At 43.4% G+C, this 18627-nt stretch overlaps 1 protein-coding gene across 1 annotated transcript; it reads right to left on the bottom strand.

Annotated features, from left to right (window-relative positions):
• Positions 1-34: 34 nt before the first annotated feature.
• On the bottom strand, positions 35-18298 carry AMMECR1L (AMMECR1 like). The gene is made up of 8 exons (XM_084639795.1): positions 18032-18298; positions 16417-16523; positions 12972-13416; positions 7930-8040; positions 7220-7334; positions 6381-6471; positions 5264-5360; positions 35-3549 (listed from the first exon to the last, which is right to left on the bottom strand). Exons 3-8 carry the CDS (start codon positions 13376-13378, stop codon positions 3438-3440), a joined length of 933 nt encoding a protein of 310 aa, XP_084495921.1. The 5' UTR covers positions 13379-13416; positions 16417-16523; positions 18032-18298; the 3' UTR covers positions 35-3437.
• Between the last annotated feature and the right edge of the window lie 329 nt (positions 18299-18627).

The raw sequence follows: 18627 nt of genomic DNA, 5'->3' as shown, positions 1-18627 counted from the left end.
GAGAGAAAAGATGAGACAGAACAAAAGCATCTTGATCCATTATGATTTATTCTCTACAATACTTCATTAGAGGAAAGAGTTCAATGATTTACACTCAGAAGTTATATAGCTAGGAGGCAACCAAGTGTAATACAAATAATTGGTCTGACATCTCTGCACTGAATGTCAAAAGAAGTCTCCTTGCTTTAAGAAAAGAAAAGAAAATTAAACCAAAAAATGAAACATGTAGGTTCCAGAATACAAACAGAAAACAGCACTAAATCTGTGAAGACTGCAGATGTTAACGTATTATGAAAAACAGGTAATCCTGTGCCAAAGTTAAAATGAACTTTCAGGATTTCTTAGACGTTTTTGTTCTTATAAACTGTAGCTATGTGTGATATTTTGACCATAAAACTTTTCAGACTGAAATGGCCTCTATAGAGATTGGATGTTTAACATTATGAAAAAGAAAAGTTTAAGAACCTCACAGTGAAAACATTCCAACACTGACAACTCCAGTGATCAAAGACATTCTCCGGTGATTACTGTAAAACAAGAAAATGCATAACCGCAGCAAGGTAACTTCCCAGGAATGGTTATCATGAGAATAAACCCTTCTGGACCAAAAGGCACTCAGCTAAGGATGAGCCAAATCCAAACCAGCTGACTATTGCTGGGACCCTCCAAAGAGCAGATTTTACCTGCTATACAGCTGAGGGCTACAGCAACTGAAGGGAACCCTGCAGAGACAATCTTTAATCCTAGTGGTCACCATTTATTTTGGTTGCCCACTTCTTGTCAGGCAACTGAAAAGCCGTATGTTTCATTTCAGACTTGTCTCATCCTTATGCATACCTGCCATCTAATGATTCAGAAATAGGATTATTTCCTGAGAACCACTGTCCCTGCCAGAGATTTTTCTGAGATGATGTGACTACTGGCATGCTTTTCAATTGATTTCTAACTGGACCCCACTTGGAACTGATTCTGAGAGTGCCCAGTTCTCAGACAGCAGACTGGTGTTTCTTGGGTCTGCTTGCTCTTCCACTCACAGCGCCAAGACAAGAACACAGTCCATCTTTAACAGAGACATTTTTATTTATAGACTGGGGGGGGGGGGGGTTGGAAGTGGGAGGGGTAAGGCTTCCCCACTCCAGAGCCATTCAGCCCACTTCCATCTAATGCAACCAGGTCACTCAGTCCTAAAGTTCTGTTCTTAAAATGGCAGCTAACCCACCCCCTCCGCTATTAAAATCCAATCCAATCCAGAGAACACAATACACTTTCAAAGACACAGATCAGAGCAAACATTTGAAAAATAAACTATAGAGTTGTGTAGCCTGGCACTATATGCCTGCATGACCTGTCTCGCTAGTGTGCCCAGGGGTGAACAGCCTGGCACTATATACCTGCATGATCAGTCTCACTGAGCATGCTCAGGGGTGAAGTTTTAGCACCAATTGTTTCGCTTTTTTAAATCTTTAAAAATCAAATTCTAACATAGAACACTTGAACAGTAACGAGTGTAGCCCTATGTATCAGTACTGATTGACGGCGGAGGTGAATGGTATGTCCAGACCGGACCCTGCCCCCTCCCACATCAGTTCACGGCACCTAGGAGAGTAATTACAAATCACTCTAGTTTGTAACAAGACTGATTTATTCTCAGCAGCAGGAAATTGTGAAACAATCCCTTAATCTTCAAACTTGTTTCATCTACATCACAAGGGAAATGTGGTAATTCATAAGAATGACCCAGTACAGAAGCAAGGCTGGGACAATATTGCACAGATATCCAAAATAGGACCCCCTCCTTTTCCTCACATCTACATTCCCCCAAGAGCAGCACAACATGACACTGACAAGCAAAACTGCAAGGTTTTGTTCACTTCTTCAGAAGAATTAGAAGGAACAGCATGCTCAGTTTTGAGGTTTCTTACAGACCCACTTTCCACACAAGGAGAGAACTTGTGTAAATTTCTGGCTGGGAATATCAGACTGTTTAAAAAGCCAGCATTACCACACATATTTTAGAGGATATATGCAATCAAATATCCATTAGACCATTATGCTCTTAATCTGTGTTTTCTTTGACCATCCTTGCCTATTACCAAGATATTTGTAAGAAGCTTGTATAATCATTTTATAGCCCCTGCTGATTAATTTAGAGGTGCCATAATCCAGTATTCAGGACATCATTCAGGGACTAGGGTAGGAGGAGTATGCAGACTGGATAAGAAGATGCTTCCATTTAGTAGCAAAATATCTTGTGTAATCAGCAATGATGGGTGAGGAAATACAAAATGCACAGGAGTTTAATAGGGTTTGGGTAAAACTGATATTTAAAAAAAATTACTTGGTGTGGCAATGACTAAATTGTGTTAGACAGTGATTTACAAGGTAACCTACATAACTTTACTCTGTGGACCTGCCTTGAACTGGAACATCAACAACTCTCATATCAGATCAATAGTCACCCTAGAGAAAGTGGCTGTCCTGTTGAAAGGAATGTCTCGGAGAGTGCTTGCTTGACTTAAACAACTTTCAGGCACTAAATTCATTTGTATGACTGCAATCAATGCCCTGCAAGAGCCCCCTCCCATTCCCCAATCCGTCGTAGGCTCTACCACCAGTGTCTAAAGCAGTAAGGAAGCCTAGTTGTAATTGAGAGGAGATCTTCCAAGCAGACTCAAGTACCTCACCATTTCTGTTCAATAGCAGGCTACATCATAAAACACTGTTTAAACCAGCAAACTGAATATGAACCAGAAGAGGAGGGCTGGAGAATTCAACTGAGAGTGGAATCTGAGAATTAAAGCCTTCTGGGGTTTGTTTAAGCAATGGTTTCATTTGTAATACCATCCAAAGGGTGTTCACATCTTTAAAAGGTTTCCATCCAGCAGGAGGGGGTGCTATCCAGATGTTCAACCCTCCCCTTAACATGATGTCCACCTGTGATGTTTGGGGACTGTAATCAGATCTTGATACACAACAAATACCAGATTAAAAAAAGAATTTAAAATAACCTAAAAATGTTTTGTTGAACTCCGTTGCCCAGACTGCCAGAGGAACGCTCCTACTTGATCTGGGGGGCTTTCAAAATTAACAATTCAAGTTTCCAGAGTGTAGGACATACAAGGATACAGCAATATGAAAGTGGCACTTGCACTCCCAGAGGTCTTCTGCACCTCACTGCAATTCCTAGTTATGGAGCCCCAATCCAACTAAACCCCCATTTTGAGGGAAGGCTGAGATAAGGCTTGGGCCCCTGAAGTTCTGTCACACTCATATCATTCCCCCCAGGTCAGCTGGAAGGCAGACTTGGCAACGGAAGCTAGCATCATAAAATGGTGCAGTAATAGAAGTAACTGGACCAAGAAGAGGAGGCATCTGCCCCAATGATGTCATAGCCGTTGGTGGCAACTGGGGGGCGAGACTGGTCATGCAGCCTTGTGTCAGGAGTAATGATTGTAGAGGGGCGGGGCATGAAGAGTGCCATTCTGGAAACAATGCTGACGGGAAGCCATATATTCTGCATAACTGATTGTCACCTTCTCACTGCGGTACCTGGGAGGAAACAGGAAATAACAGGTTGTAACTACAACACAATATTCATCAGCAAAAATATCAAGTGTGTACTTATTATCTTAATTTATATAGCATCACAACGGTTGAGCAACCTCACAGAGCAAGATGGGCTCTGTGCCTGAAAAAATGTGAATTGTGAGATTGGAGTGAAAGGCTGAAGAAGGGCTTTGTGTCTCTATCCATCCATCCTATAAGCAATGCCCAACATTTTTCAAAGTTGGGTGCCTAAAAGCAGGTACCTAAACAAATATTTAAACACGTGATCAACATGACCAGATTTCCAACATGAGACCTCTCAGATGTCAATGAGTATTCAGCACCTTTGAGAATCAGGCCACTTTGATGCAGTTGCCTAAATATGAATTTAGGTACCTAACTTAAGGCATCCAAGCTTGTAAGATTTGGCCCATGATTCAAGAGAGGACACAAGTGACCTGCGCTAGCTCAGCACGAAAGACTGACAAAGGTATTTGTTGCTATAAACAGAACACTGTTTATGTCAGATCATGCGAGTCCTTCTACATAGCTCACTTTTCCACACACATTAGGTGTGTTTTAGCATCACATATTTCAACATTGGAGCCTGACTTGAGACAATCATAGTTACAGTGTTTCAGGAAGTGGTAATCTGGAACACTGGCAACAAGCTGCCAGTTTACATTCGTTACGCATGTCCACTTTGAGAAAAGGTGTGAGTTGTTTGCCATAAGCAGAGGAGTTAAACTTTTAGGGAAACAGTAGAATATTATTTTCAAGTGTTATTAATCCCTGATGTGAATTTAATTTTTAATATACTTGAAACATTTATGAAATGACTAATGAAGCTTCAAAGTAAAGGAGGGTTTCCTGAAGAGTGTACATAGCTACTCTGTGTTCTACCATCAGAATCCAAAAAATCTGAAGGTCCATTTTTTGGAAACTTGTGAATTTCTACAACAGATCAGGGTTTGCTTCCATGGACAGCATTTTACATATGTACACAACAGCTGAAGGCAAGTCCATATTATCCCTGGTTTTAATGAATCTTCACCCCATCCCTTCCTCTGTTACTATACCACATTTCCACTTCCTTGCTTAGGATGAGAGCTGACATGATAAATGATGCTGTTACAAGACAAGAAGCAGAAGTCCCCATTTTTACCCTACACACCCATATCCTGCAGATACTGCTTCCTCCTAGCAGACACAAAGGGAATAGAACCAACAGTGCAGTTGGGAGCATGGATAGGTGGGCAATTCTGAAAACCAGCCAACTTTAAGGCTGGTTCCACTTTAAAAGAGCTTTACCTTCCCTCACAGATATGCCATCTAACTGAGTAATATATGGACTAGGAGGGATCCATTGAGAAGAAACATCTACCTTATGTTATCTTAGTGAGATCTATTTCTTTTAATCTTTCACCTTGAAAAAAGTCAAGTAAATTTAGAGGTGGTAAAGTTTCGTTTGGAATTTGCTTACTTGGAGGTGCCCAGCTCCATAACTTCTGGATGAAGTGAACATATTACACTGTGTTGCAATATAAGCTCTCTACCTCATGGATAACATTTGCAATGCTGGCCTTCACCCTACACCTCTCATCTGAATATGGCATATCAATACTGGTATCAAAGGCAAGCAGAAGATGGAGTAATTGTTTTTGAAACCAATAATATACTATCCGATTAAGTTACAACTACAAAGCTGTCAGCTTACCTGGTGAGTTTAATTGTTTTCCTAAAGTCATTGGTAATCGGGGCCTTAAATCCACCTTTCCTGAGCAAGGAGTCTATGGTCTGGATCTGATCCCAGTCTGTTGAGAAGTAACAGCAAGGGGGATTATTACTTTAGTATACAGCCACATTGCAAAGAAAAGTGAGAGACAAACAGGGCTGTAGAAAACCAGAAAAACCAGTGCTGACAAAAAACGGAACATACAGCAGGTTACAGACTGAGCCTTATAAACACACTGAGTGAGTTGGACATGCATGGTCTCATACTTGCACACTTATCTACACACACTCCAACCCTTCTAAAATCCTAGGGGAACTGTAACTCTTGAAATATAGCAGCTTAGTGTTCTTCTGGGAAGGTCTCCGCCCTGCTACTGCTGCATGGACCGCTGACCCATTTCTCCATGTACCGCTCAAGTTAGTTGTCTAAATCTTAAAATAATACCTAGCTCTTACAGAGTCGAATTTGGACCAGCCTGATGGTCTGGTGACAGCACAGTGCACTAGTGTGTGAGAGATCAGAATTAAAATTCCTACCTTGGTCTTTTGCCCCAGGGCCAGCAGGATGTGACAACTCAACTCTGCAATGTGGAGGAAAGGAGGCAATATTTTGTGCAGTTACAATAGTGGCCATTGCTAGTTGAGTGGGAATTGTGCTCAAAGGGTGCCTGGCTCCTGCCCTCATCTAGAGGAAGCTACATTAGCAAGAACGAGGAGGAAAGGGTCTCTCCTATTGGAATGCTGGTGCTGTGTGGCCTGCAGATATCCTTGGTGGTGGGAGAAACACCAAAGAGGAAACATGCAACACCGAATAAAGCTGAAAGGTCCAAACTTCAAGATCTTCCACCGTTTAAGTCCAGGATCCTTTCCACCCTAAAGGACTCAATTGTGTGTGTACATGGGAGGGGGAAGAAGGGCCAGATGAAAGCTAGACAGCAGTGGTGTGGAGTGTCTATTAGCCACATAATGTGTGGTGTGTTTGTGGCTCTAATGGAACGCCTTTCACAGCTATTGCAATCTAGACCCACAATCCTTAACTTTAAATATGCCAGTTCTGTGACAAGATAAACTGCCATACATGGCAGCCATCTGAAACCCACCTTGTTCCTTAGCAACCTCAGGTAAGTACGTGGCTGTACGTTTGACACCTTTCTCATTGATGAACTCTATTCTGATCCCATGGATCCCAACCTACAAATGGAAATGAAAAGCCAAGTGAGAAGTATTTGCTGGGATTGAATCCCTGACTGACTTATCTTCATCAAAGCACAATGCATCACTGCGCCAGTCTGGCCACATTCCTGCCACGGTAAAGGACCGTCTCTCTCTCCCAGACCAGCCTAACCAAAGGCTTCCCCAGATGGGCAAATGGCCCCCTGCCTTTTCTTCCAGGCCAGCACAACCAGTCTTCCTGCCTCCTCTCCTGGGCCAAACTAGGCCACAGACTTCTAACAGGGCAAAGAGCTTCCCATCTCCTCTCCTGGGCCAGCCAGGCCATGAGTTCCTGTAGAGGAAGAGTCACACCAGCAGACTACACCCACAAGCCAAAAACTTTGGCAAGTTCCCCTTCTTTATTTATCCTTATAAAATGAATGCCTTTCCATGTACTGTATCCCTAGCGTTCTGGCACCAATTGGCTCCTTAGGACCTAAACTATATCCTCATATTCCACCAAATTGTCTCTAGATTCCCATAAAACCAGCCACATCCTCACTCCTTTAACCCTCCAATCAGATCCCTTCCCAACCACAACAGGACTATTCGTCCATCACTTAACTGGTCTCTTTCCTGTCTCCTCTTGTTTTCCATCCCCAGTTCCTCTGAGCCCAGTTATAACATCCATACACCCTTGTAATGAAGGAGACACATTACCATGTACTAACCCGAACCCGAATGGAACGAGAGAGTGATGCAGAGTTCCAAATGCACCTGTTCTCACCTCCCAGTCCAGGTAGTCACTGGCATCCTCAAAGTTAGTGAGGAGGGAGACAGAGCAGAAAAGTTTAGGTAGCTCCTCACGGGTCAGGGGGGGAAATCGGCTGTCCTTAAGTGCACTACAGAGGGACAGAAACACATGGCCTAAAACCAGACACTGCATCAACATTTCAGACGCACACAGAGTCATTACATTTAAAACCTGCCTGAGATTACAGAAAACAATTTCTCCAGTCACAAAAGGCGAAGGACGTTGTAAGTAATCCTACCCTGTTATCTTCATATTATGTATCCAGAGACCTCAACATGGTTCACTAGAAGATACAACAGAGCTTCTCTGGATTTGTAAAGAAATAATCGCTTTGGCAAGAGAATTGAAACTGAATTAACCACCAAAACGTGCAGGCTGCGGGCACATTCAGCATGTAAATAAGTTTGAAATTACCTTTAAAAAAATTAAGAGGTCAAGCAAAATCCAGATGTCACAGATAACAGAAGACTCAGCTGTTGCAGAGATGGTCCATAAGGTCCCTGGTATGTCACGTTTTTCAACTATCGTGCAGTTCTGAATGTTTCTTTTATTATGAAATGTATAAAATTATACAGATTTATAAATCTAATAAAGTTTCTCTGATGCGTTGAATCCTCTTTAAAAACAGAGGTCTTTAGCAAGTTAGGCTGGTCTCAGAATAACTTCATTTTCAGTGTTATTACCTGGTTAATGTGTATTCCCTGAGTCCTGAATGAAGATTCATGGCTGAGAAGGTTCCAATGCAGCCACGAAGCCGCTTGTCTCGCCCCGTCTTCCACGTCACAAAAAGGGGACTGAAAAGGCAAAACACACACACACTAGCCTCAAAGAATCCCGGCCTTGGGGGAGACCAGCAAAGTGTGAAAAAGCAAGTGTGTGCTAACTCTGATAAGCATCAGTGTGCCATCTGTTACCCAGTAATTTTTTGTTAAAGGCATTCCCCTCCCACCCCCACTTTTCACACTACAGCTCAGTATCTATTACCTTTTCCCATGAGCAGCAGAGTTGCTTAACCCCATAGGTTGCCTCTCTGTGCAAGTCTCTGAATTCTTGGTATTGTCCACTAGTTTATACACAAATCCACAACAAATTAACACAGGTGAAACAAACACCTATATATTTATAGCATGCCTTTAAAACTGAAGGACGCCGAAGTGCTGTACAAAAAGTACACATTTAGGGTTGTGAAAAAAAGCTTTTCTTCAGGAAAAAAACAAACCTAGATTTTTCTGGGTTATGTCCATGTTCTGACATCTGGGTCAATTCTCCAGGGCTAGGAAAGTTTTTTTCCTTACTCCTTTTGCCTACGTTTAATTTGATTAATATTTATGTCTCCTGCTGAACAGACATTCTTGACTGAGCAGGAACAAAATACTACATCATCCCACCCTCTTACACAGTTTTACTGCAATTTTTCACACCCTTCTCTCCCAAGAATTTACATGAACATATTTGCAGGGTTTTTGGTTTTTTTGGGGTGGGGGTGGGTTGGTATGAGAAACCATAGGCTCTAATTTCAATCTGTGAATTGAATTAACTCCTAACTTTTTTAGAACAGGAAAGTGATGAGATTGTCAAGGTTTTCATTAGGCCCAGATGGGAAGCCTGGAGGGGGGAGTGGAACAGGAATGGGTGGAGTCATTGGTGGCTGGAGAGGAGGTTGTGATCAGTGGGTGGAATAGTCTCATTAGCTGCTGGAAAAGGGAAAGAGTTTGTGAAGGGCTGAGAGGAGGTATAAGGTCGTGAACCATTATGGGGTTTGCTAGAATCTATAAACGTCTAGAAAGTTGGGCAGGGCATCTGACAATGTGGAGATGCACATAAAGCTAGGTAGCTAACCTTATTTTTCCAGGCTTCACAGTACTGAATTCAATTGTTGGTCACTTTTAATTCTAACCAGAATAAATGAGAAAGGTGTTAAATTAATGCTTCAAAACAAGTGATTAGTTGATACCAAACATCAGTGTACAAATTTCTCAGATTGAGTATGTCTAAAGATGAAAAGTGGTAGAAGAGAAGCAAGAGTATGGATGGAAGTAATGAAAGCAATTTTTCTAAAGAAAAATCTAAACACTGTCAAGAGTTGTGAATGAATAAAGTTAAAAAGGATTCATTCTCATCTCAAAAAAATGCAGAAAATTGGCTTTTTTTAAATTTTCAAAAGGTGCCATTGGAAGAAACTTTGTCTACTGAAGTGGAAGAGCAGACTCCTGATGAATTTATTGAACCTCTACGTGAGACATTTTCAATTACCAAAACCACTACGATATTTTGCTTGGGGCACAAAAATAAATGAAAATGTGAGCACTTCTCAAGTGCAGTCAGGTAAACTTCTGATGTATGGGTGTTTACAACACTACTTAAAATCCAGTGAGGAAAGCGACACCCAATAACATCCCTGAGCAAAAATGGAATTGCCATATTGGATCAGAGAAGTCACCATTAGTTCAGTTTCCTACCACTGACAGTGGCCAGTACCAGATACAGTCCCAGAAGAAGGAGCAAGAAAGACTCAAGTGGCAATTATGGAATTATCTGCCCAAATAGGAAGTTGAAAAATTCTTCCACAACCATTAGCAATATGATGGTTGTTTGAATGCAAAGAAACACAGGATTAATGGTTTGAGCAATGCTTGGTGGAACTCTCAGGAGAGTGCATCTCTACATTTTCATCCAGCTCCTGCATACTGAAACTGGCAATGGGCATGTGGAAAAACATAATACACATTTCACATAACAGACATAACTAAACTCACAAAAAGAGGTTTTCGAGGAACTTAGACTCCCGAGGAATCTTACTACCATAGAGTCGGTGGAAATTTGGCTTGATCTAGTAAATACTGGAACCACACAAGGACAAATTAAAAAAAATAAATCAGAAACGCTCTGGAACTCTTCCTTTACTTAGGTAACATGACACTGATCCCAAACAGAAAGGTCACAGGCTGAGCCCAGAAAAAGAGGGAGAGCCTGAAACATGGCTGATGGAACATAATCCTGAGTTAGTTCCTTCTTTTCTAGGATTGAAATTGAAGATGCATATTTCTACCCAAAATCTATGTTGTCAATGAACTGCGTTGCCACTTTTTTGCATCAATATGATGGAAATATAATCACAGAGGGCAGGATAGTTGAATTCAGAATGGTGTCAATTTTCAGAAGACCAGCATACCTGATGCTGTACAGCCAGCATCCATTGTGCTGGTTTTTAGCACATTCACATTGTTTTGTTCAAAACTTCTTAAAATAATTGTTGATGTTGAAAAAGGATATAATCTGTAAAAGTATCCTGGTACCAGAGGACAAACAAAATATTGCTAGGTTTCGCTAATTAGCAAACTAGGAACTTGATCATGGTATTTTTGTTGTTTTCCTACTTCTAGGATTATAAGCTTTTTCATTTTATAACAAGTGCATCTACTTTACCATTTGTCTAGCATACCTGTCTGTCCACCTGACCTGGTCACCATTAGTGCATAACTTTGTCTCCCTTGTCTATACCTCTTAATTATAAGTTAACAGAGAGAAAAGGACACCATTGCAAATTACTTCTGTATTTTGGTCTAATTGCTTTGAGCACTTGACACCACTTAGTTTTATATAGTCTATTACACTTCTGTCTCATGCCCCAGCATGACAACATCATATGCCCATGCTCTTCCTAAGGGCCTGAGAGAGAGAGTTTGCTAGTAGCAGCAAAGCTAAAGAAGGAACAGCAAGCACTTGCACTGAGTAAAGGGAAGGAAGAGATAGGCCCACAGATGTGATGTTCTGCTCTCTTAGGACCTTTATAAGTATCACCTTAGGAACAGAAAAATCCTTATTGAAAAAGAGCAATTTTAAAAACTCGAGATGTACTATCAAAATCTTGAATTATTTAAAAGTGTTCTGTGATAGTGTGTGTGAAAGAGGTTACACAAAATAAAGTTGCATTATTGACTTGGGAATAGACAAAACAATACAGCTCATCTTCCTGTTCCAAGCAGCAAGCAACAAACAGTGAGCAGATGAATATATCCTTTTCTAAAAGAAACCCTGTGATCCCAGGGAATGACAAGGACCCATTCAGCTGGAAATATTTAGATTTGGATTTTACTGGCAACTATTTTATAGTCTAGCCTAGACCATTTCTCTGCTCAAATGTATTTATAATACTAGATAACACAGCCTACAGTAGTGTACAGCATGCGGCCAGAATCCTCATGTGATGACAACTGTACAGATACACAACCTATGTCATGTGGATGCCACATATTGATAACTAAATGGGGGTGGAAGCATCCAGTCTATTTAATAAGTCTATAACAAGCTTAGCTATTGACAAAGGTGGATGTACTTTTACCTAAATTTTACATTAATGTAAATTAATTAAAAAATTAAAAATTAAAGCGATTTATTTTTATCCACTTTTGGTGGTGGCTCATCTGTGCCACAACCCCTCTTCAAGGAGTCCCACAGGGTTCAATTCTCAGCCCACTGTTCTTTTCTATCTCCTTCTTTGTCATCTTTGACACCTGTAATGTCTTGTCATCCATGCTCTCTGCTTGTCTTGACTAAGTAAACTTGGGGGTTCCTCTCAACTTCCTCAGCTAAACCTCACTGTTTTTGATACAATATCAGACAGCGCTTCTCCTTAGTTCAACTCTGTGAGGAAATGCTTGAGGAGTATCCTCACAGAACTAATCCATCTCCTTTTTCTCCTAGACACCTTCTTTGTTCATAGCCTTGGCATCATCCTTGAACCAGGACTCTCCATCTCTTCTATAGCTGCATATCTGCCTAACGCCATCTCCACAACACTGCCCATTTACACCATTGCTTTCATTCCTCCAAATCTTCATTATCTCACTTTGACTATTGCAACTCTCTGCATGTGTGAGAGGATTGGCAAAAGAATCAGCATTTGTCTCACCCACATCCTCAACCAACTTCAGCTGGCTCATCCTTTATTTCAGGATGGATCCCTTGTTTTCAATAACCTTACACTGATTTGCTTCAACCTACCGCTGACATAACTGATTGTCCTACCACTCACCAAGCAGTAGCCTCATCCCTTCACAAAATCAGCACGATAGGCATGAAGGTTGGTTTCACTGCAGTACCTGCCACATGATGTTGGCTCCCTATCCCATCCTCAAATTCACCATCTTATTTTAAATGTCTTCTGAAAAGCTCCATATCACTTCTGTTTCTCTTACTCTACTTTAACCCTTTTGCATGAAAGGCATTATACAAGTTAAAGCTGCATTGTGTTATAATGAGGGTGATTACTATATAATTAAGTTATTTCAGCAAGGAATCAAATCACAGTAGAGGGAAGTTAGGGATGCTTTATCATAAACTGGGATTGTACATCTTGGTAAGGGATATATTGCATTACCTAGCCCATTAGATAGGGAGCTGAAGCTTCTGGGTAAGCCTATTGCTCTTCCCACAAAGAGTTTCCAAGCTTAACATTTGCCCTCTATTAGCATGACAAATAGAAATGTTATTCTCTAAATGCCTACTCATGTCCAACAACAAATCAGATGAGAGTTTTACTCCCTGCTTATGGTCAGTCTTTTTGTTTTTGATTTTAGATCATCCTACAAGCCACACAATACCCCCCTTGTGTTCCTGAACACTAGTTTGCCTGTTTTCCAAAAATCCCTTCTCCCGCCCCAACAAGTCAGAGCCCTGGGTGCTGGACTGTCAGGTTTCTTCCTGCACATATGGGTTTACTCACTAGGGATCATTGGTAAATCGAGGAAGTCGTGGCTGAGGGAAACCATAGAGATGACAGTAGAGTACGTCAAAGCAGTAGCAGCACATCTCCGCTGTCACTACAAGGTTCTTGGTACTGTTGGCAGTTCCATTAGGCCGAGAAAGTGGGCTCAGAGCTCCTGAAGTGGGATTCATTCGAGTAATTGGGGAATTTGCAGGGCCCAAAGTTAAGTCAGATATGTTCTCCCGTCCATTGCTCCCATCTGCATGCTGGTGGTTCTGAAGATGACCTGAACTTGAGCCTGGCACAGTTGTAGCCTGATTCCCGTGACTGTGTGTTCCACTCCCAGACAATTTGGGTTTCTTTACCCCACAACAGCCTGCTGCCAACTTGGGCTCAAGTGGAGGAACACAGCGTCTTTTTCCCATCCTGATTCAGCACTTGCTGCCTGGAGCACTGCAGAACCCTGGCAAAAAAAGCAATATAAAAGATTGTTACACTTGGTAAAAAAAGCAAGAGAGTCTTCCTCTCCCCTATTAAGATATCAGACAGGTTCATTTTGGGAGGAGAAATGGCAGAGCAACACACTGACAGATACAAAACAACACCCAATGCACTGTATGGAGAGCGATTGTTTCATTGCAGAGTGAAAATGTATAAGCGCCACTGTCTCCACCTGATCACACTAATAACGTGATTGGTGGGGCTTACTGTATATTTTAGAAATAGAAGTAGGAAAATCAATACAAGAAAAATCATTTGGCCTTCAAGCAGGAAGTGAAATAGAAAAAAAAGTGCTGGGACTCTAGTCACATCCCACTTGGCACTCTTCACTCCCTTGGGGCTCATTCTTTCACCTACTGGCTACTGCCTCTCCCTTAATGGCTGTTAGCCCTTCATGTGGTGGGTTCCCCCTCCCCCACTCTCCTAAAGGATGTGGTCCACAGATCTTTTCTTGCAAGTTTCTTGAGAGCAAGGCTGTTGGCTCTCCTCCCCTTGATTCAACTCAGGCCTGGTCAATATATGTCAAGAAGAAAAGGAAGCTGCCACCATAAACTGCTGTTTTATAAAAAGAAGCCACTACTGCAGACTCCAGCACACCAGGACTAGAACCACCAGCTGAAGGAAGCTGATAGTGTTTGCACACATCAAGTGCCAGCAATACAAACTCAAACCAGAGCTCATGGACAGGAAGGACTGTAGGTGGATATGTACCAGGGTAGGGAGTAGCTTTAAGCACAGCGTATACCCAGCATAAGAGAAGGAAACAGACTACCAGCCATGGGGGAGGGAGTACAATTTACCATGGTCACAAGATGTAGGGAGGAAAAACAGAGTGCAGACTCATGCACCCTGGGAAGGGGCAGACTGAATGTAGGCACAGAGATTTGGGCACCCGTGCAAGAGGGTCAGGAAATGATTGAGGGTCAGCATGCACAATGGGTAAGAATCTATGTAGATAAGTACATGGTCCCAACACCATAATATCCAAGCATATCAAATTTGAATGTGTTTGTCCTCACAACAACCCTGTGAGGTAGGGCAGTATCAGCCCCAGTTTTCATAATGGAGAACTAAGGCATGGAGAGTCTAAGTGATTTACCCAAGGTCACAAAGGAAGCGTAGCAGAGCCAGAATCAAACCCAGGTCTCTATTTGGCAGGCCAATGTTTTGACCACTGGACCATTCTTCCAACTTCCAAATGTTCAAGTGGTCAGTGAAATGAGTGCACACACAGGCTGGGAGGAAAAGAACCAATTTTGTACATAGCTGGTTAGACTGTTTTTGCAAGTAAATTCCCTTTCCTACAACTAAGAGCAATTTGAGCTCTAAGGAGTTACTTTAGCTGCCACAGGACTGTTGTGCAATCCCAAAACGGATCATGATTGGTTCGGGATGTTTGTCAGTTGCTCTCTCTCGCTCTGGACTACTTCCATTTAAAGTGTTTAGGAACATCAGGACATTTAAAACAGAAGGGACATAGAACAGGAAACTATAGCATAAGGAACAATTCTTCAGTGGCTTCAGGGGACAGATAGATGACTTAATTCTTTCCTCTCTTCCTTCATGCCCAAATACAAATGAAAAATATTAGATGGAAATTTGACAAAATGATCTCTGAAACAATTAAGTGTTTAAGTTTCATATACTTAGACTTCAGTGTTAACAGCTGTTGAGATGAACCCCTCTGCAATATTGCTGTATTGCCTTCATGAAAACAGTGCATTTGTTCACTGTTTTTGCAAATAATTTTTTTTTTTAAATAAAAATTTAAGCTCTGAGCATGTATCGTTACACAGAGAGAGAAATAGCATGGAAAGGAGGTCTTCCATGTTCTCATCTCTTCAGAGGCTCTGTATTAGGTAGAACCATCCTGCTAGCAACAGAGAGCTGCACACATCAAATGACTGACTCCTGCATCAGCCAAAGTGCATCACTTATGAGCTACTAATGACTCCTTCCACTCATCCTATACCCCAACCCTCACAACAGCCAACCTTCAGTTCAATCAAGGTGTTACTACCACAAAGATCAAACGTCAGCTCTTCATTTTTGTTACCATAGGACTATAATTCATTATATGGCAATAGAAACAACGGCTCCAATCAGCAAAGATGGTCATTTTTGTAGTAACATTCTTGGGTCTTATGAACAAGCGCTGTGATTTATTTTCCATTTTGATATGGATAGGGCAAGAGATATGGTTCTACATGCTTTAAACAAAGTCAAGTGAATGAGTTTAATGCTCATGAAACTAAGGGACTAAATTGCACAGGTATGTGATGTGCCATCTTTCCCATACAACTATGCCAATACACCTCCATCCTGACCTGCAACAGCCCAATATTGCAGTCCAAGTTTGGTTTTCAGCAGTGACCACTCATCCTCCCCAATTGCTTTGTGAACAAATGACGACTAGAGTGACACCAAGATTATTTTCACTTGTGACCTAATCTAGGATTTGACTGAGTAGAGATGAAAGCACTAGCTTTCTTCAAAGCAAGAGCTGCCTTGTAATGTGTTTGTAAGGCACACGGGAGCCTCAAACTGGACACGAATGTAACACAAATGAACCAAGTCACACCACACAGCTCTCACTTTATCACTCTTAAATTCACCACATACATATCCATTTACATATTAGACTACATCTTTTGAGAGGAGCAGAAAGACTAACAGTGCATGCTCAAGAAACACTTGTTTCAGAGATTGGGCACAAGAATCTTGAGGTTTCCAGCCATTTAAACAACATATCCCTTAAAAGCATGACACTTGGTCATCCTGCCACAATGTTAATTTATGATGGAGAGTTGACAAAACATGAAAACCCTTTCAGTTTATCCAGCAAGGTAACTTTAGCACCCTGGGGGGCTGGCAGATGGTAGCCCAGAGAGAAACAATTATAGTAAAGTGCAAAGAAATAGGAGCTTACTATGTTGTTGTATTAGCATGAGGTCATACTTACCGAAAACAGAAAGCTTGTATTGCCAAGAGAGCAGCAGCCTGTGGGGGAAGCTACTTTATATCAGGAATGAATTCTCTTTTCTCAGGTCCCATTCCTATTCCCCAAATCTGAAAGGGAGGATTTCAGGGATTGTGTTATAGATGAGGCTGAAGTTATAAAATGGTCATTACATGAAGACAAGAATTGTACAAAAAGATTCATGGAAGCTAGTGACTGGAGAGGAGACCACTCCTAACCACCAGGCCTAGGCGACATATGGGAAGAGGTGGATCAAGTGAAGCAGCTAACAAAGGCTGGGTATCTATCAATCATCACATTCCCTGGACCACTTACATATGCTGCTCTCTGGGTATAATATAAACTCATTCAGAAGTCAGCATACAATGACCAGATACTTTAGTGGAGGCACTGTTTTTGATACAATATCAGACAGCGCTTCACCTTAATTAAACTCTGCCCTGGACGAGGAACTGCCTTCCCATCCTTCAGGAAAGGGCAAGACACCCACACAGCAACCAGGTGCTTTCAATAAACTCCAATTACTCTAAATTCCCCACATTTTATGTCTTGGGGTATCTGCAAGGACTGGCAGGGGTGGGGTGGAGATGGGGCAGGTGACTGGGTGCACGTGCAGTGAGACACGCAGGGGAGGGCAGGAGGAACTGGCAGGGGAGAAGCTGGCCTGAGAGGCAATATAGCACATGTGGGGGAGGGAAAGAGACGACTGGACAAGTGAGGAGGAAGCAGGTGGTGTGAGGGGTTTAGGTGGCTAGAGATGACCAGGCAAGCGGGGAGGGAGGTGACCAGGTGGGGGATGATGGGGCAGCAGGTGATCAGTTAGGAGGGCAAGAAGTGGCCACTGGGGCCTAAGGGGATAGGATGACCAGATGTCCCAATTTTATAGGGACAATCCCGATATTTGAGGCTTTTTTTTTATATAGGGGGTATTAACCCACACACCCTGTCCCGATTTTTCACACTTGCTATCTGGTCACCCTATAAGGGGAGGAAGGTGATTGGGCAGGTGATGGGGCAAAAGATGACCAGACGGGGGAAGAGAGCAAGAGGTGAGTGGGCGGGAGCAGGAGATGTAAGGACAGGGGAAAAGAAGGCGACAGGGCAGGAGGTGACCAGGAGGGGGGAAAGGAGGAGCCAGAGCAAGAGGTGACCAGGCAGGGGCAGGAGATGTAAGGGCAGGGGGAAAGGAGAGGATAGGACAAGTGACTAGGAGGATGGTGGAAGGAGGTGATAGGGCAGCAAGTAACGTGGCGGGGGGGGGGAAGGCGGAGGAGACAGGGCAGGGGCTGGTGGGTCAGCAGTAGGAGACCAGCGGGGGTTGGGGGAGAAGGTGACTGGGGAGGTGATGAGGCAGGAGATGAGCGGAGCGGGGCGGGGGCAGCGAGGCTGCTTCTTGCCAACAGGCGGCACCCGAGGCCGCTAAACTTTCCGGGACGGGGGCGAGCGGGGCTGCCCAGTCACCGCCCCCCCGTCTCCGCCGTCCCGGTTCAGGGCGGGGATTTAACCTCCACCGCCCCGCGCGCAAGGAGGGGGCCCGGCTCCCCCGAGCACAGAGACCGCTGTGGGTGGATGGGGGCCTGGCCGGGGACTTGCCCACCTTCTGCTCCAGCGCCGGAGGCTGCTTCTCTGCCGTCTCAGCCCAGCCGCCGCCGCCTCCCCTCCGCCGCCTCCTCCCGCTTCATGGAGCCATGGGCTGGGCAGGGGCTCCCCGGAGAAGCGGGTCCGGCGGGGCGGGGGGGCCGCACAGCGAAGCCGGGACGAGGAATCCCACAAGCCGCCGTGCAGAGGGGCTGGAGGACTGGAAGGGAGCGAGGCAGCACCTAGGTCCTCCCCTATCCCAGAAGCCTCCTCCCTGACAGTGAGGTAATAGGGGAAGAATGTGCACAGTCCGCCAGCCTCCCATCGGCCCCGCGGCCGTGGCCGGACCATAGAGAAGAAGGGATAGTCTTCCACAAAGAAACCATAGATGCCGAATACTTCCGCTTCATATCATGTGACCCCAACCACAGGTCGCGCCTTTCTTATCATGTGAGAAATCGCACGTGACTCTTTCAACACGAATGGGTTAAAATGGCTCTTCCTCTCCCCCTCCCTTCCCGATTGCGTCAGAACCGTTGGCTTGGGCCATTGGCTGATGGAAGGGCCTGACTCACGCGGTGTAAATTCTGCTCTCTCATTGGATAATGGACACGG

The sequence above is a fragment of the Lepidochelys olivacea genome, assembly GCF_965140295.1.
Source record: "Lepidochelys olivacea isolate rLepOli2 genome assembly, chromosome: 9".
Lineage (NCBI taxonomy): Eukaryota > Metazoa > Chordata > Testudines > Cheloniidae > Lepidochelys > Lepidochelys olivacea.
The sequence above is the reverse complement of the archived record's forward strand: the minus strand, read 5'-3'. Positions and strand labels throughout refer to the sequence as shown.